The 20,552-nt window shown below is 40.1% G+C and overlaps 1 protein-coding gene across 14 annotated transcripts in view; it reads left to right on the top strand.

Annotated features, from left to right (window-relative positions):
* Positions 1-20,552, top strand: part of SEMA5B (semaphorin 5B) — a 585,589-nt gene that overhangs the window by 410,384 nt on the left and 154,653 nt on the right. For all 14 annotated transcript variants that reach the window (XM_061609103.1, XM_061609095.1, XM_061609094.1 and 11 more), the window contains one exon: positions 20,089-20,151. In XM_061609103.1, the coding sequence (XP_061465087.1) occupies positions 20,089-20,151 (63 nt within the window). The remainder of the gene's footprint in view (positions 1-20,088; positions 20,152-20,552) is intronic.

Here is a 20,552-nt window from a genome sequence, read left to right on the forward strand (position 1 = left end):
AACAAAAGAAACTCCAGCAGAGCCAGCCCCTCACCCCAAGGCACAGGATTCCAAATCAGAGGCTGGAAGGGGACTCATAGCGATCATCCATTCCAGGACTGTGGAGTCGGTACGCCAAACCTTTGACTCTGACTCTGACTCCTCTATTTTTCTGCTGTCCGACTCTTGACTCCGACTCCACGACTCCGACTCCACGACTCCGACTCCACAGCCCTGATCCATTCCAACCCTCAAACTCACAACAATATATATAGTTTATACTCTGCGTTTCTCCAGTTTTTGGTTGTCTTTCATGTTTTAATGAAAAGCTCTTGAAGGGAAGAGACAGGCGGCAGTGGAAAATGAAGGGCAGACCTCAAAAGGAAGCAAATTGGAAGAGAAATGGCAGCATGGCGAAAGAGCAGAGGAAGAGAAGACCAAAGGACTTGGCAAACAAAGACTTTAAAAAAAACCCCACACCCAACTTTGCTGTTAGAGCTTTCTTTGCAAGAGAAGCAGCAAGTAATTATTCACTAGGAAGGAGGCTGGCACAGATGGCTGGAGCATCAGGTGCTAACGTCTGGCAGTGAAGAGGAAGCAAGTGAAACAAGACAAGCTGTAGGGATAGAGGAAGCAGTCAATATGAAGGCATCTCTTCCCAGGGTTTCTAGGAGGTGGGGGGAGTGAGAATAAATGTGAAGAAAAACTTTGGGAGGGATTTGGGGGTTTGCAAAAGGCAAGTTGTCCTTTTATCAAGGGAACTGCAGAATGGAGATCTTGTCAAGGGAGATGTTACCAAAAATCAGCATCTGATTTTATCACTAAAGTGTCACATGCATTTCCATGCTTTGTAAGGTCTCCTAAGTAAATCTTCCTCTCTATATGTCTGATCTGTCCTCTAATTGAAAATGAAATGGACTGCCTTCAAGTCGATTCCAACTTATGATGACCTATGTATAGGGTTTTCATGGTAAGAGGTATTCAGAGGGGGTTTACCATTGCCTTCCTCTGAGGCTGAGAGGCAGTGACTGGCCCAAGGTCACCCAGTGAGCTTCATGGCTGTGTGGGGATTCGAACCCTGGTCTCCCAGGTCGTAGTCCAACACTCTAACCACTACTAACGATTTTTAATAGCCTCACCACCACCACTTTTGGGGAGAAGCTGGATACAGAATGTGTAATTTGGCTGAGAAACTAAAAAGTGTGTGTTGTCAGGTTGAGCACTATTGACTTGTTAAGATTCTGTAGAGTGTATGGGAGTTCTTGATTTTCATGTAATATCCATTTTGGTTAAGATGATGGTCACTGTCTTTTTTATTTTTTATTTTTTTGGTAACCTTAAATTTATTTGAGAGAGCCAGTGTGGTGTAGTGGTTAAGGTGTTGGACTACAACCTGGGAGACCAGGGTTCAAATCCCCACACAGCCATGAAGCTCACTGGGTGACCTTGGGCCCATCACTGCCTCTCAGCCTCAGAGGAAGGCAATGGTAAACCCCCTCTGAATACCGCTTACCATGAAAACCCTATTCATAGGGTCACCATAAGTTGGAATTGACTTGAAGGCCGTCCATTTCCATTTTCAAATTTATTTGAATAGAAAGAACACAAATGCAAAACACACAAATGCAAAACACACAAATAGTGCAGTGTTCAGATTTATGAGACTATTCTTAATGTTAGCACATGGTTGCTGTGGCTTCAGACAACTAGAAACTAAAAATAAAGTTTAGTATTTGGCCATGGTAATTTTAAGGTTAAAAAAGAGCATATATTTTATTTTGGCCACATATATTGCAGAATGGAAAAACAGCATTTTTCCAGATAGAGTGAATTGTTTTATATAGATTACTTGTTAATTGTACTCCCTGTATCCTATATTTGATGAGATATAGACTAAATCAACGTTAAGTCACATATGATATTTAAATGAAAACATGTATGTCATCTTGGAGGAATATTAGACCTCACAGTTGCAGTAAATTCAGTTTCGCCAAATTTGACACAAAAAGACATAGGACAAAGAGACAGAACAATGGATGTGTTTGACCCATAACTTCATTAGAAACCATAACCTCATTAGGACCCATAACCTGTGGACATGGACCCAAAGTAAGTATCAAAGGTCTTGTATATTGACAATTATTCATATAACATTAAATTATGAGTGGAATTCAATATAGTGCTAAGTCTCTCGTTCCATCAGTGCAAATATTGTAATGCAATGGTACATTCTCTCCATTCTCTCCCCCCCCCACAAATCAGTTCTAGCGTTCTCCCAACTCTCTGGAACTGATTTGGGGAGGCATATGGGGAGAGGGGGGAAAGTTCAATTGTGCAAGTGGAAGTCCTTGTCCTGATGGGACACAATAGTTGAACGTTGCCTTATGTTTTCTTTTCAGTTAGTAATAATTTGCTATGGTAGATGAAAATAAAGATTTCAGCTTGCTCAAAGACTTAGTGAGAGCAGTAGGTTAGGCAGAGTGGCATCACTGCAGGTTCTCATTGGCTCTGTGCCTACAGCCTAACATTCAGCTGCTGAATATTGCTGGGGGGATGGATGGAAAATTGTAAGCAGGTGATTCTGGATAGCGTTGTCTGGCATGTTTTGTTTTTCAGAACAGCTTCTAAACTGACTCACTGTAGTAGAATATTTAGAAGCAGTCTGTTTGAACCCAGAGAACATTTCATCAGCAATAACCTAAAAGCTTTATGATCTTTATTAACTAACCCAGATTTTACTAATCATACCCCACAGTGGTCACTCAAAATGCAATTCCTGCTTTTATTCTTTAACTACTTTGCCTACTACATACATTATTGTGTCAGACCCTGGAGTGGGGGGTGTAGAATTAGCAACCTTCCCTGGGCATCAAAACATCTAGTTTTTGACAGAACAAGAATGGTGTAAAAAACAAAATAAAAACAGCATCACAGTAGATCTGCCCTGGCTATCACATCTAAAACTATAACTATAAAACTATAAGTTTTATCCATTGTGCAGATCAGAGTGCAATGCATTCATTATACTCACTTCTCTGTTTTCTCATGTTTATTTTTTTATTTTATTTTTTATTATTCAATTTATTAGTCACCCATCTGGCTGGTTGACCAGCCACTCCGGGCGACATACAAGATAAAAACAGTACATTAAGCATTAAAATTTAAAACATAACAATAAAAGCCTAACCCATCCTAAAAGCTTTCCTGAAGAGCCAGGTCTTCAAAGTCCGGCGGAAGGTAATCTCAGAAGGGGCATGACGGAGATCATTTGGGAGAGAGTTCCATAGGGTGGGGGCCACTATTGAGAAAGCCCTCTCTCTAGTCCTCACCAGTCTCGCTGTTTTTACCGGTGGGATCGAGAGAAGGTCTTCTGAAGCTGATCTTGTTGAGCGGCATCCCTGACGATGCTGGAGGCGCTCCTTCAGATAGACTGGGCCAAAGCCGTATAGGGTTTTAAAGGTCAAAACCAACACCTTGAATTGGGTTCGGTAAACAACCGGTTCAAAGTCTCAACAATACAATACACTTATCAGATAGATCATTCACTAGATAGGCTACCTTTAAGTATTATTGACATATCTCACTTGCACTATTGAAATCTAAAATATGAGACTGAATCAGTCATCAAATGTTGCCATGACCATATTCATGAGCATATTACCTTCCCATTGACAGATACCACTTGCATATGTGATGGGAAGTCTGTGCCTCTGAGAGCTGACACATATGGTGGGACCTTCAGACAGGAAAGCTAGCATCTGGTCATTTTTTTTTTCATTATATGAAAAACATGCCAGTGTAAATCTATAAGAAGTAAAGCTGGATCAAAGCAGCTGTTTATATGAGAACGTTTACTAACAGCAGAAACATTTTCAGTGGGTCCCATTGAATACAGCAGTGATCTATTATTTATCCAGTATAATACACACTCAGTTTTATTATGTGCCGAGACCCTACACTACTTTTTTTTTCTAGACATGGCAGTTTGATGAGCAATCATCTTAGGTTTTCATAAATTTATTGTTATTATTTTTAGGAAACCATATTAAGTAACATATAAGCGGCAATCATGAGATTATCAAAAGAACATCTGATATTCCATTTTAGTCTTACATTAAAACCCAAGCATCTTTACTTGCAAATACGTTTCATTAAACTGTTCAGTGGAATTTACTTATTATTGAATATGTATTACAGGACTTCATACAAAGCAGAAGGTGCAGTAGTTTCCTGGCAAGATCACTTCTAAAACGTCATTAACTGAATCTCAGTCAGGGCATACGACATCTAACCACACTCCAATTAGATGGGCCACTGGCCTAATCCAGCAGGCTCTTCTTATTTTCTTATTGTTCACAGCAGCTAGCAGTTCTCCATCTTGCACTGAATGCAACAATATGATCCTAAAGAATTAGAATTTTGTTCTTCCCATAGGGTTTTTTGTTAGCCTTTACAATGAAATGAAGACTATTAGAAATCTTGTAAAATAACTTTCAGAAAGATGTCATTGTATACATCAGAAGAGCTCTGCTGGATCAGGCCAGCATCCTGTTCTCACATTGGCCAACCAGATGTGTATGAAAAGCCCACAAGCAGGATCCGAGCATAATAGCACTCTCCCCTCCTGCAGTTTCCAGCAGCTAGTGTTCAGAAGCATACTGCCTCCAAACTGTGGAGGTAGAACATATCTTGGTTAATGGCCAATTTACCTAATCCCTTTCTAATCTAAGTTGGTGGCCATCTCTGCCTCTTGTGGAAGTAAATTCCATCGTTTAACTGTGTGTTTTGTGAAGAAGTTCTTTCTTTTGTCTGTCTAGCATCTTCCAACATTCTGCTTCATTGAATATCCGCAAGCTCTAGTGTTATGAGAGATGAAGAAAGACTTATCTATCCACTTTCTCCATACCATGCATAATTTTATACACTTGTAGCATTTTGCCCTCTTACTTACCATTTCTCTAAAATAAAAAGCCCCCAATACTGTAACCTCTCCTCATCCCCTTGATCATTCAAAGAATATATACATTAGTACAAGGAACCCTTTACCATATATAGTTCTGCTTCTTGTTGAGCAAAGTGTTAGCATTTTGGTGAAGTCAGTGCTCAAGTGTTTTGCTTACCAGTGGCCACTGCGAGATACCAGGAAACCCACAATTATCATATCAATCCACCTTTTGTAGGATCCAAACTTGAAAGAAAGGAAACTTGTCTCTGAATGGTTTTGAACATTCAACTGGATGAACACCTGATGGAGATTTTTTAGTCTAGTGAATTCTGCCAATTGATGGAGCTGGACTAGATAGCCCTTGGTATCTGTCCTAAATGTGTTTTTCTAGGAACTTGGCTTTTCATTCAATCAATGCAGCAGATACATTTATTTGAATATTTATTTGAATAGAAAGAACACAAATGCAAAACTATTCAAAACTATTCAAAACTAAGGGCTGTATAACCAGAGCTTGGAAGTAACTAGTTACAAGTAACAAATTACTTGTAATTCATTACTTTTTTGAGTAATGAGTGGGTAATTCCTTTACATTTTGATTGTAATAGAACTAGGAGTAATTTTACTACTTTTGTGGAGTAATTGTAACATTTCCAGAATTACTTTTGGGCATTACTTTGGGGGGGGAGCAGGGGAAGTCTTCTGCTCCTCTGATTTGTGGGTGAAAATCATGTGCCTCAAACTGGGCTTCTGTGCAGCATCGCTCTTTCCTCATGCTCTGTGGATGGGCAGGAGGCAATGAGGGAGGAGGCGGAGAGTGAGATGGGGTGGAGTGGAGAAAACAATTATTTAAAAAAACGGATAGTGATGGTGAAGAATGGAGTGGAGGGGAAAAGGATCCAGAGGTCAAGAACATGGATAAAAGAGGAGAAGGAGGCAGCAGCAGAATGGAGATAAAGAACTGTGGAGGTGAAAGATGACAACGTGTGTGTGTGTGTGTGTGAATACTGTGTTTGCACTTGGCACACAAAGTCGGCTCCACTGTGTGTGTGTGTGTGTGTGTGAATACTGTTTTTGCACTTGGCACACAAAGCGGCCTCCACCACCCTCTCTGGCTACTGTGCTGCATTTGCAGTATTTTAACTTTTTTGCATCTTGGGGAAAAATGTTTGCTTGAGTGAGTGTCCCTTAGCTGGTGGCAGGGCAAGGTCTGGGAGGTGGTGAAGTGAGAGAGATTATGCTGGCTGGCTGAGTGGGGGGGGTTGCACTTGGTTTGGCATGCAAAGATCTGAGTAGTGGCCTCAGCCTCCCTCCCCACCACCCTTACCAGCAGAGAGACCACCATTGCTATCTTATGAATAAAAATAATTATTCTACTACCTCTGTATGTGTTTGTTTATTTTTAATGTTGTTTTAGGCTACTTAGATGTGCAGCAGCCAAGGCCAGCACCTTGTAGGCATTTTTTTTAAAAGTAACTGAAATGTAATTGTAGTGATTACTTTGGAGGAAAAGTAAAGTAATCAGTTACTTTCAGAGTAATTGTAATTGTAACGGTAATTACTTCTTTTTTTGGGCCATGTAACTGTAACTGTAATTTATTACTTTTAAAAAGTAATCTTCCAAGCTCTGTGTATAACAAATCTCAGTCTCCAAAATGAAGCAATGAAAAAACTGCAAATACTAATTCAATGGAAGAAGATATTTGTGCTATGTGTTAAAGAAATATTGGAGACTGTATCTTATTGTGGCTCAGTGATACTGGTGAGGCTCCTTGCCCCCCTGAAGTTTTCAAAGCAAGCTGCTCCTAGAGATATGCTTTACTAGAGGTTTGTGCAATTTGCTGGAAAGGAAGAGGTAAGGAAGAGAAGCTTCTCTGTCAGTCCAGGTCTCCAGTGTGCTATAGCTGTCGTATTATTCCACCTCCTGCCCTCCCTCACACATGCATAACTCAGTGCAGGCAGATGCAGCTGGCAACCAATTTCCAGCATTTCTAACATCAAACAAGCATAGAAATAATGTGCTCTGATAAGCTTTGTGTGTGTGTGTGTGTGTGTGTTTGCTGTGAATTGATGGAAAAGTAGAGGTCATGACCTAAGAAGCCACCCATAGAACTGGTCCTTAAATCCACAAAGTATGTTTGATACCTCCTACCATTACATTTGGCTCAGCATCTTATAGGAAACATACAAAAACAGCTATCCAATTTCTTAACAGAAAATTGAAGAGAGCAGTCTGGTTCTGAACCTGGCTGCAGACAAGAAGCAGCTTGTGTGGAAACGCATATTTAATGTAAGCAAGAATTATAGCAGATGGGTGAGTTTGTAATTAAAGAATTCAGGATTCGAGGCTAGGTTTTCATTTTACAGATTAAGTCAGAAACATAACTTGTTTTCTTATATTTTCTTCCCTCCCCCCTCTCCCCCCTCCCCCCTTTCTTCTTAAAATTGGTCAAAATAAATTCATCTAGCAAAATGAGACCAGCAGGAATTGTTTAGATGCTTATTCTGGCTGGCACAAATAGAGTTGGATTAATTCTGTACTGCTGTTGAACTCAACAGAAGCAAAGGCAAGACAAGGTTTGTATCAGTGAAATTCACTAACAGACAAAAAATGATTGTGGTTTAAGAACATACTTATAGCCAACAGAAATTTCTATCTAACTTTAAAAAACAGAAAAATTGGGCAGCTATCGTGAATGCACCAGGGGAGCAGGGGAGCTGACCTCCTCTCTGAGATATTGTACTGCCCTACAAAGGGTGCTGAGAGATGTTAGGAGACACCCTATTCTTCTCACAGAGCTACAATTAGAATTCTTTGGGAAGAGCGGCTGACTGTTAAACCACTCTGGCCACTGGCATTCAGTCAGGGGAATAGGAGTCTTCTAACAATACTCAGCACCCTTCATAAACTACACTTCCCAGGATTCTTTGGGGGAATCCATGACTGTTTAAAGTGGAATAAATGTCTGGTGTGGGTGTGGTCCCCTGATTAGCAAAGACAAACAGCGGTTAGTCTGGCTGTTAGAACCATGACAGTTGATTCTTCCTGAGCATGCCTGCGCTATCGTAAACTCCTATGTTAATTTTCTTAAATTAAAAATCAGCCATGCATTTTTTAACTTTTAAATTCCAGAAGATGAAGGTCAGAATATGGGGCAAGGCCACTAATAGGATTACAGGTATTCTGTGAACATGAGTGATTTTTAATTAAGTTCAACATATTACGAGGCCACTGACAGAAAAATGTTTAACAGGGTCCTGGATTGTTTTATTCTTGTTTTAGACTTTGAACTCTTGATTCTCTCTAAGTGTTTTGTGTATCAACATGAAAACTTAGAGGGTTGTTAAGTAAGCGTTTCTGAGTTCATTTTGTTTGGAAATGAACTTATGGGAAGCAGCAGAATGACATGGGTATTTTCACTTTAACATGGTGGAATGTGAAAAATCTACGCTGGCTATAGTATACAGAAACTCCTGTGGCTATATAATTAATGCAGATATCCTGATGCTTGTAGATTATGATCTTTTTATTTGCTCTTGTATAGTTCCATTTGATTTTAAATTTGATTCCTGAAAGTCCCTTAGCACTCTGTAAATTTTGAAATATTCACAACTGAGCAATACTGCTATATGAGATGTATTATCCTCTTTGGAACATATTCCTGACTGAACCTTTCATAGGCTTTCACTTCATTTCCTCACACAATTACTTGAAGCTCCTTTCTCCCATTTTCTTTATCGCTCCACATACTTCCTTTCCATTGTGTGGAAGTTTCAATGGAAGTTTCATTGAAACATTCTTCCAAGTTACTCTTTACTGTACTTGTGTCCATTTCTTATCTATACAAAGTATTTACTTCTTCGTGCAATCTATCATTTATCTAAAGAGAAGGGGCTTCAAGGAATATATGTTTTGAGCAAAAGTGAAATTATATACGAAAGTGCATTTCAAAGTACTTGAGCATAATATACTCATGCTGTGTGCAAGGATCACAACGGGGCATAAAAGAGCCCTGCTTCCCCATACCACTTGCCTGCACAGGCATGTGCATAGGCGATATGGCAGGTTGTTTATTTATTTATTGTATTTATATACCGCCCCATAGCTGAAGCTCTCTGGGCAGTTTACAGTAACTAAGGTTGTTAGTGAGAATGTGCAAGTTGTGCATGCTCTCTCTCTGCTGATGCAAATTGCTGAATTTGCTTAGTGTTAAAGTGTACCAAAGAATTTTCATAGCTACAGAGTACTGGTGATTGCTTAAGAACATAAAGATTATTACGTTAGCTTGCTGAGAAATGTTAATTACTATATTCTGCCTTTCCATAAATTCTCAGAGGGGTTCACAACACAATTGTAAGCCATTTATATAGTGCTTTTGAGTGCTCAGAACACTTTGCATGATGATGTTGTTGTAAACGTTGCAACAATCCTTTAAGATAGGTCAGTTTTGTTATCCCTGTTTTTGCAGATCAGGTACTGAAGCTGACAGGGACCCAGACTGGACCTAACAGGAAACCATGGTTTTCCATTTTGAGACCCTCCTTTGATGTGCTTCAAGCTTATGCATTCTCCCATCTCCTTTTGCCATCCTTTGCACATGAGAAACGGTAATTGAAAGCTTCTACTTCCACTTTTGACTAAATTGTAGTTTTCCATTACATCTGAATTTGGGGAACTGTGATTTATTCTAATTGTAGTTAAAACAAACCAGGATCAGACCATGCTTTGATATTCTGGTTTGTTAGAATAAGCCACAATTTCTGGACCCAAATTCAGAAAAGAAAAAACTAAAGTTTAGTCAAAAGTGGAAGTTTTCCATTGCTTCCTTGCATGTGTGGAGGATTAGGGGAAGGGGAGCATGTGAATCTGAGGCTCACCATGACATGTTCTCATAATGGGAATCCATAATGGGAAATAGGCGAGAGAGTGGCTTTCCTAACTGGATCTTCCTGATGATGCATAGCTCAGGCTGTCAACTGCTACTACATCAGCCCTCTTGTTTAGCATAAATTGGAACATAGAAACAAACCAGCTCATTAAAAATCAATTGAAACTAACCCAAACTTTAAGACAGTAGTAAACACAGAAAAACTAGCTTCCATCTCTAGCCAAAGGCCGTATACAACAAATGGGAGGCATCTAATACTGAGGAGGGAAAAGTGGATATGAATCTGTTGAGGGGATGCCATTTTGCACAAGTCTTGCTTCTTACTGTTCATAGTCTGACCACTTGGGACAGGGCTCTTGACAATGACGTCCAAAGACAGGTGGCCTCATAATGCAGTGGAAACAAATATTCCACTGAGGAAGAACTTGTAGTGATTTGTTACAAGCAAGTTAGTGTAAGCAAACCAAATATTAGTGTGGATAGATAACTGGCCAATATGAACTGGATCCCAATGTCTTTTGATTTATTGCAGTGAAAGATTTGGAATAAAGCAACTGAATGACTATATTAGAGGTTATGTTTCTTTTTTGTCAAAACCCGTATCTCAAGCCTGAAGCTCTATTTAGGTGTTCTGTTGTTTGAAGACAACTGCACAAGCGAGAGCAGGGGTGTGCTGGGAAGCCACGCCTCCCTCATGGTATATCACCTTCCCCCTCTTTACAGTGGTCTGGCTGCTTGCTGCCCAAGGCACTGCAGCAGAGGTGCTTATTTGTGAGTAAGAGAAAGACCTTTATTAAAGCAGAGTACAACAGGGGCAGCAGCAGCAGGCAAGAGCTAACTTATGAGCCCCTACAAATGGGATGGAGGAGTTAACTGAGCTAGGCATAAGGCTAGGGGTCCAGAGTCCAAGATCAGGGCACAAAGTTCAAAACGGTACAAGAGCAGCGACATTTCAACAAGTTCTCATGCCCACTCGGCAAGTTTTGTAGCCGAGGCAGGCTGCATGCCTTATTTACGAAAATTAGCCTTGCAAGAATGTATAGCCTGCAGATGTGCACTCTGTTCCCACCAGTGAAAGTGTTTCCCAGCTGTAGGTGACAACAGCAGACCACCTCGACCTCTGAATCCAGTTCAGCCATTCCAGGCCATAGGTCCAAGCTCTCCTCAGTGTTCAAAAGTGCTCCGCCACAGAGACGGAAGGAGCAGTTGGGGCTCCTGTTCCAGTATTTTCATCTTACAAGGGCAGGCTTTTCCCAGACAAGGTTCGCTCTGCTGTCTCAGCCTCTCCTCCCCATTCCTCCTGATCTGCTCTTTATCTCCCTCCAGAGCTTCCCATCTGAGGTCTGCACCTGAAGGTGCTGATTAACTTATGACTTAGAACCCTCACTGAATTGGCGAATGAGATTCTGAAGTGGGGAACCTCTTGTTGTTTGCTCCCTGACTCATGGAAGTCTGTAAAGAAGAGGACAGTGACATACCGGAGTGTGCAGGGCTTGTCATCGCATCCTTGTGTGATTGTTCACACAAGTAAACTGAATAGGGCTAGAATGAGCCAGGTATCTGTATTGTCTATATGGCAGCACTATTTGTGTCAATAACTGGTCAGATAAAAGGTTCAAAACATCTGGTCAAAATAAACAATGGCAGTTCGTTCATGTCTTAATGCAATGTTTAAAATCTGACATTTTTCAGGAAAAATCACTGCTGTTCAAAAGGGCGGGGAGGGGCAGATTTCCATCATATTTGAACATGCCAGCACCGTGACATCACATACGATTTTCAAACGTTGCTGAGTGTGATTCCCCTTCACTTCTGTCACGTACTCCTAGCCTCTGCAGTAAGTGAATGGGCAGTATTGGGGTAAAAATGTGAATAGTCTCTCTGAATGGGATGAATGGTATATGTATGTGGACATATATAGAGGGGTCTGTGAATGTGAACGATAAATGGGTAAATAGTATGTATTACCCTCCCCCCAAAATCATCCATTGTAAGCCTGATCTGGGAGAACAGCGCCTTGGAGGGCCCTATGATGTATGGGTCCTATGGGGAATAGGTCAAAAAGGGAGCCCAATTAAGGACAAGGTAGTCTAAAGAACAGGAACTTCAGCTTTATTGGATTTAGCTCAAAGGAAGGCTGAAAGTTTAAGCCTTAAACTTTAAGGAGGTGTTTTGCTCAAGAAGCTTTTGCACAGAAGGGCCTAGGAAACCGGCAATTAAGGGGAGACAGAAGCTTAACTAGAAACTTAACTACTCTCCTTCTGATTGACTGGAAGACTGAGTAGGGAATGAAAATAGTGTATTTAGAAGATGGGATAAGTCAGTTAGTTGTGGTGTCAGAAACTTGAAGAGCTGGAGTTGAAGAGGTACAAGAGGGAAAAAAAACAGGAGAGCATATGAAAGGACCAGAAGCTAAACTGGGGGATGAAAACTGAGAAACATTGACTTGGTTTAGGGAAGCAGTGTAGAAAAGGTATAGGTGGATATGTTTATCTCTGTTTATATTTATTTGCTCAAACTATAAAATTGTCCCCCCCCCAAAATCATATTCTCAGACTGTTCAACATATTCCCTTACTAAAGCCTTAAGACAAAGCATAATTTGTTTTGGAAAATTTTGGTTTGAGGCCTTGTTATTTACCCCATGCCTAAATGTCATATTACTCTAGTCTATGTAGAGAGTGGGTTGGGGCAGTTTAAAGTCCATAAGGTTCAAGGGGCTGTTTATTTTTTCTTGGGCTATTAACAATTAAGTTATCAATTTCGTGGAAATTATGAAGTTAAAGAGAAGGCGGGGTTGGTTTGACTGGTTTGCTTGCCTCCCTTGCTTCTCACGCTGCATGCTACAACCCATGCCAGTGCAGCCCCCCAGGTGCCTCTTGTATCAGCTGCCAGAAGCAGCAGAAAGACAGCACCAGCAGCCAGAGCAAGGAAGTGCCACACAGTGAAGACCTGGAATATAATGTTGGTCTGGTTTGCTTTATTTTAAATATATTGTAAACTGTCTTGTGAACTTTGGTTAATATGCCAGTTGTAAATATTTGAAATAAGTAAACATTTGTGTTCAATGATCATGTATTTTGTATTATTCCTTTCATTGCTTCATGCCACAGTACTGAGTTAATAGAGCAATCCAAATGATTTGAGGGAGGGAGAATCTCAAGTGGAGGATCCAGGATAGAACTGCTGGGCACCAGCAGGATGGTAGTAGTGGGATGGTGTTTTTTCATTTCCCCCTCCTTTTGGGAGGTGATATTTTCTTTTCTGCAAAATATTGGGATCAATGGGAGGGAAAATCAGTATGGTGGTCTACTCCCCAGATTGTCCCCTTTTTGTTGATACCACCATCAGAGCATTGATTTTGTAGTGGCAAGGGTGGCAGAGGTTTCTGCACCCACACCAGAGAGGTTTGTGAGGGTGAACTTCCCTCTCCATCAGTGACTTTACTCTGTGTAGGTGGAGGAGGAGAGAGTTTCATTCTCTATGACCCTTACGACACTCTCATACAGGGATCATACAGCTGCATCCTAAAGCTATCATTCTGATACCTTCAGGGCAGGAATTGCTCAGTTTTGCATTTTGTTGCCTTCTACCGTTTAAGTGATTCTAACCAGCTCTGCATGTAACTTACCATTTTATTTTTCTGTCTTCGTGGACGCATTTCGTCTTCCCCCTATAACATCATTACTCTTTCTTTATTAAGATCTGTTTCTCCTTTGTCTTATCTGTTGTACTTAGACTCTGTACATAAAAGGAATGCCATAGTTTGGGGTTTCCATTCTATCATGCTGTTGGCATGAAATGTTGGTTAAGTGTTGGTTGTGCAAAAAGTATCACTGTCACATTTTAAAATAATTTATGTAGATTTAAGGGCTTGCTGAAACATATCTTTCCAGCTAAGATCCTCAGGGGCCTAACAGGACCTTTCAGTGCACTGAAAGGTTATGAAATGAGATTGTCAAATGTTTTAGTACACAATGTGATGTAACAGTTCAGTAGATCTGTAGGAACCCAAAAAGAAGTACTCCAGTCTCTTTTTTTGAGGAACATAAAGAAAGATATTAAAACTGGGAGAGGAATGATGCGGCCAAAGAAAAAAGTTAATGAAGAAAGATTAATGTTTTTCATGAAAGAAATCAAGATAAGAGGTCACTTTTGAAGAAAAGGGAGAAACTTTGAATGCTACGTATTAGTGGAGAAGGAGAGCTGGGAAATTGTGTTAGTGTTTGTTAGATCATGATTAGGGGCAAGGATCATCAGGTCTTGTTTTGCCAACAGCATTAATATTCCTCTGGAGTACCAGGGTTTCTTAGTATTGTACTGTTTCCCTCACAACATACCCCAGGTATGTTCAGAGGCCTAGTTAAACATAGCTTGTCCTTCCTTTCTACTTGATTGTCCCCTTGACTATAATTAAAGTTGAATTGACTAATGGAGCAGTCACTTGCAACATGTTCCCATAATTTTCTCTGTTGTCAAGGGTTTTTATTTTCAACAGACCTCACTGGGCTACTTGTTAGGTTAGAGCAACTTAAGGACAATGATGCTCACACACAGCTATGGGAATATTATTCTCTGACATAAACTAGGTGTGTGGAGAAGTGTGTGTGTGCATGTACACTCATATATTCTAAGAGTCCTCTCACTTTCATTGGTACAGTTCCCGGAGAAGCCAGAGTATTTACCTTCTGAGTTGTATTGGTTGGTAAGAGTAAAATAAATGAATAAAAATGCTTATTTCATTTTGTCCTGTCAAATGTTGTCAAGCTAATCTGGGGCTAGTAATGGAGAATGTAGCAGGGTATTTCTGAAATGGGAATAGAAGCCATCTCATGTCTGGAGGTTGTTAGTGCAGGTGTATTTTTTTCCTTTTAGCATGTCAAAAACTGATCTGAAGTTAGAAAATATCACAGCTCACTTGCAACAGAGATGGCAATGTGAAAAGCTTTGGTACTTTATCTTCTTTCTGCTTTAGTATATGGGCGAGGGGCTGGGATAGAATGAGGTGAAGCATTTAATCTCCTCAGTGTGGCATGAGATGGATTCTATCCTGTCTAAATTTAGGGAAATTTCATTTCCAGAATGGTATGACTGCCTGTGTTCAAACATAACACTAAGCTATGGTGTAACATTATGAGAATGAGCCTGGGTTCTGCTTTCATTTTAGATTAGCTACTGTTTTAGCGTATCATCCAAACCCTAAACTGTGGTTAATCTTAACTACAGTTAGTGACAACAAGCCAGCATCATGAACCATAGTTTGAAGTTGGCTTGTTTCCCCTATCCATAGTTAAGTTTAACCACAGTTTGTCTGGATTCAGATAACATGCTAAGCTGCAGTTAATCAAAAGCAGCTTCCAAACTCCTCATGGCTGTGCCAGATGAAGAGGAGTGAGGACATGAGCCTAGGGAAGGCTAGATTCATTCATTTAATTATAAACTATGGTTTAGTATTATATCTGAATTGGCCCATTGTCTCATAGGCCTGTTCCCTTTTCCTTTCTCATACGATCCTTTTGAAAAGTTAGTGCTTAGGTGTAGACCATGGCTCAATTTGTGATAATGGCAGGTAATATTTCAGATGGGAGTGTTAGGTTCACACTGCAGTTTATTTTCTGTGGATGACACCACCTCTGATTGAACTACAGACTGTCTGCAATAGGCCAAGGCATGGCAGCAGCATCTTGTTCAACAGGAAACCAGCAGTATCTGTATAATCATAGCAGCAATTTTTCAGACAAGAAATAACTGTTGCTGGTTGGAGTTTTCACTGATCTGTTCTAAATGGAGTTGCTGTCATCATGCATGACCAGATATGTAGCTTGGAGGTCCTTTTGGATCTAGTGTTGCTCCTGGATATCAGGTAGCACAACTGGGCAGGAGTGCTTTCTACCAAACTTGGCTAGTTTGCCCTAGAAGAATTGTACCTGGCCTCCATCATTCATATTGTAGTTGTGTCCAGGCTGTATTACTGCACTTCTGTCTTCATAGAGATACCTTTCAAGATGGTTTAGAAACTCCACTTGGTCCAAAATATGACTGTGACCCAGTGGCCGAGCCATATAACTCCAGTCTTACATCACCTTCATTACTAATTGATTTGTTTCCAGGTTCATTTCAAAATGTTGAACCTTTAAAGCTTTTAGCAGCCTAGGATCAGTATTCTTCAAGAACTGCCTTCTCCGTTATGAATCTTCCCATGCCCTAAGATACCCAAGCTCTGTATCTTGTTGCCATTAGTGATGAGATGAGCATGCAGAAGTGACTCGGCTTTTTTGTACTGGTGGAGCCAAAATTATGGAATGTCCTCTCTAGGGAGAGCCATCAGGTTCTCTCTCTTCCTGAGTTTAGGTGACAGTTCAAAATGAATTTATTTGTGACTTCTAGTGGTTGCTGTGGTTTTTAATCTGTTTACTCTATTGCTGCTATGAGCTTTTTCTTAAGTATGTTGTATATTTTTAATGCGTTTTATGTTTTATTGTGTGTTTGGTGATTGTGATTATGTTTTTAATATACTTAAGACGTTTTCAACATTATTTCTTATAGAAAAGTGAGGTTATCTACAATAATTGGAATTGCTGTGGAATTGCATTGCTTGGGTTATTAATTAATTTGTACTTTTATATGGAAGTTTGATAAACTGTGAGAACTGGTTATCTGCAGTGGTGGGAACTGATCCCAACGTCTCCTCGCTATATTAGTTTAGCAGCACTTGTTTCCCCTTCTACATAGTGATGCTAGCACAGTGATGAGCCATGGTGGAAAGATACATTTATGTGTTCTTCAGTTTGGGTCCAGTTTTGGAGACTTTGCCTGAGATTATAAAGAGCGATGCTAGCAATGACTACATGTGACACATTTAGATCATCATGAGATAGTTGCTCACATGTTATTTACTTATTTGAAACATTCCTCCTGCTGGGAGGAAGGGCAGGATATAAATCAAATAATAATTAAATAAATTTGAATGCTACCTTTCATAAAAATCCCAAGCAGGTTTCTAAATTTAAAACAAAGTGCATTGCAGCACTTTACAGTAACTAAGCGACTAAAATACAGCTGTAACCACAAGTAGCCAAATAATTTCTCTAGGCTTTGTATAAGTAACCCACAAAAGTATGGATGATTAAAATACTCAGTGGACTTAGTGCCTGACCTATTTCAAGGAGGACATAGTTTCACAGACTGAGCGCCCCAACGGAAACATCATGTGAATACTGAGGTGTGACTCTCCCTATGTGAGCAATCAGTAGCATACAGTAGCGTAGTGGCAAATTCAGGATCCCTTCATGATAGTCACAGACACACACACACCCTTTTTTGCTCTTGGGTTGAGAATGAGATTCTTGTTAATGCTTCTCCCACAGCATGAAAGGGGAAAGTGCCAGCTATTAAAAAGAGTCTTCTCAGTGTCTCACTCACCTCCTTTCACTCTGATCGGCTCCAATCAGCAGGAAAGGACAAGGAAGCATGTTGGAAGACTCTTCTCAGTGACTAACACACTCCCCTTTCATGCTGATTGGCTTGTAGGATGCTGGAGACATAGGAACCTTGCTGGGACCCTGCTCCCAAAAAAGTTGGGGGGTTAACACCCCAGACAACTACACCCCTGATGAGCATGTACACTGCTGTGAAATTGGCAGCACTAGTTTGTTAGATTGTCTCTGGTGCTTATCCAGGCAGTAGAGACACCTGTACTGTGGACAGATGCAGTTGTGTCTAATGTGGAATACACAGTACATGCCCCACCAAAAGATTTGGTAAGGAACTCCCTCATCATTTATTTATTTATTAGATTTATATCCCACCCTTCCTCCCAGTAGGAGCCCAAGGCGGCAAACAAAAGCACTAAACACACTCTAAAACATCATAAAACGGACTATAAAATATATTAAACAAAACATCCTTAAAAGCATCTTTTTTATAAAAAAGCTTTAAAAACATAGTTTTTTTAAAAAAAGCTTTAAAAACGTATTAAAAAGCAATTCCAACACAGATGCAGACTGGGATAAAGTCTGTACTTAAAAGGCTTGTTGAAAGAGGAAGGTCTTCAGCAGGCACCAAAAAGATAACAGAGATGGTGCCTGTCTAATATTGAAGGGGAGGGAATTCCAAAGAGTAGGTGCCATCATATTGTAAATCACTTTGCGATGCCTCATGGGAAGTGATTTATAAATTGAAATGAATGATTGAATAAATAAATTCTTCTTCAAAGGTCACTATTTACTGTGCTTTTGCTTTGAGTGATAAAACTTTGAAGCAGGTGCACAACAGCAAGCCCTTATGTAGGCATGACCTAATATATTCCCACTGGTTACTTCTCTGTTCCGGCCATCCCCATTTTGCCTGGTGCCTGCTTCTTATATCATTCATCAATTAGCTACAAACTCTGCAAATAATAAATGGAAAAGAGAATGCACAAAGACGATTTATAATAAACATTTATTTATTTCTCCCTGGTTTAAAATGTCAGGATGCCTTGTTCAGTTCCAGAATGTTTATGTACTATGAAGCAGCACAGGAAGAAAGTGTTTTTCCTTTTTATTCTCCCAGCGCCTTTTGAGATTATTCGGTGTAGTGATGTATGATTAGTTCAAGGGAAATGGTGGTTATTTAACCAATACTGGGCTTAGGTACAGCTCCCCTGATCCTAGACTGATGCTCAATCATAGTAAGAGCAACATTGTACATGTTGAGTTTCTCTCTGCTGTTCTCTCCTCCTTTCAAGATACATATCTAAATAAGTAAATAAGAACAAGTGAGAAGCTCTGCTGTGTTAAGATGGCCACTTGGACAGCCAGCGGTTAGAGTGCTGGATGGGTCAGGGAGACTTGGGTTCAAATTCCTGCTTAGCTATGAACATCATTAGTTGATTTTGGACCTGACACTTTTTCCTAGCCTATCTCATGGAGTTGTTGTTTTTAAAAAAAACAAAACCCCTCCCCAAATGGGAAAATCCCCATACATACCACTCAGAGCTGGGGGGGGAGGGAAGAGAGGAATACACTATTTAATGAGTTAAGTAGTTAGGGACATAAAAACATTGGAAACAAGTGTCCCTGTGAAATTGGAGCTGGAAGCAGGGTATCAGAGTAGAGAAAAGTCTAATAAGAGCTTGCAGGCTGTCATATTATGGAGGCTGCAATTAGAGTAAGATGTAGCTGACCTCCCAAAGGATACTGAGGGATACGGTGACACTCTCTAATAGTGAGGGCTTCGTACTGAATTTTTAATGCTTCACCATATCATGTTCTATCCATTTTGTTGAGTCATGTATGTGTTTGTTTTTCCACGAACTGGTTCAAATTGCTGGAGAGTGTGAGCCAACCAGTTATAACTAACCTGTGCTAGGATTCAGCCACTTTAGTCAGAGTTGAATGTGAGAGAAAATTGAACCAGAGGTATATACTTATTTGAGGACCAACATGGATGTGACACCAAAGCGAGCCTTGATCCAGGATCTCATGCATTTTAAATAAAAATTAATAGCAGCTGTGGGAGGTGAGGATCAGGTTTGTTAAGAATCCCCCCTGCATCATTTTCCTGCTTGAAACCATTCAAAAAACTCATCAACAGCTGTTTTTTGCTCCTTGGAGATACACAGAGGTACCACCTGTGTACCTGCATGCTTTTTGCTCAAGATAAATAGCAACTTTGGGGAAGGTACATTTTAATCAGGGAAATAGTGCAGGGGGAAAGGGTTAAACTCCCCTCCTCCAATTCTGCAATTCTGATATGATTCCTGCTAGAGTACCCACCTACCTCCTGCAGCTCCTATTAACTTCAAAAACAAAAATGGGAGATCTTCATAATGGGTCTGTCTAGCTTGGTCTTGGGGCCCCAAAAACACTGAGGGTCAAAGGCAAAGTTCACACAACACTATGATATATATGCAACATGACTGATGGAAATGCAGTGAAGCTCTCAATTCTTGAGATTTTAATATACATGAAGTCTTTTCAAAAAGTACTTGTTGTTTAAAGCTAGTTAAGGCAGAATTATAAAGTGGTGCTGCATTTACATGAAAATGTAAAAACTATTTTTCCTGATGTTTGTATGATTTTTGCCTTGGTCCCTAGAGGATTTATCTCTTTATCAATTGCCGTTGCATTGTTGTCTGCTAGAGTGATGCAAACAACAAGAGAGTCTGCTACAATGTCTTCTGCAAATTGGCCACTGTAGTTCTCTTTTAGATATTCCTCTGATTCTTCAAACGAGGGTTAGCCAAAAAACAATAGTTTATGGTATCATTATATGACTTCTCTGTCTTCCCCAGGCAACAGAATGGGGCTCAGACGAAGACACCAGGAGATCGTGTCAAAGTAAAGGAAAAACTGAGGTATGTTTTCCATCTATTTTCCCCCTGGATACAACTATAGTTTAAAATGCTGATTTTTTTTAACCACTTGGGAATATTCACTACAAAATATCTGATGTCAGAAGTTTGAAATGATGCTTCTGTAACATGTAACTTAAATATACCAAACATTGGTTCTTCCCAAGGCCCACAGTACTGTTAATGCTTAAGAATTAAAGATAGTTTACTATTGAAGGAGGTACACCTTGTTGCAAATCAAAGAGCAGAATGGTGTCAGACTAGCAGTGTGGTTTATTTCAGAATGTATGGTGTTGAAGTCAGAATTTCTTAAAAAGTTACATGTCTAGATGTCAGTCACATGAGCCTTGCTGTTTTTCCTGTAATCACAGAAGATCACCCTTCTTTATTGGGCAGAGCAATTG

Source organism: Rhineura floridana, chromosome 2, assembly GCF_030035675.1.
Source record: "Rhineura floridana isolate rRhiFlo1 chromosome 2, rRhiFlo1.hap2, whole genome shotgun sequence".
NCBI classification, from domain to species: domain Eukaryota; kingdom Metazoa; phylum Chordata; class Lepidosauria; order Squamata; family Rhineuridae; genus Rhineura; species Rhineura floridana.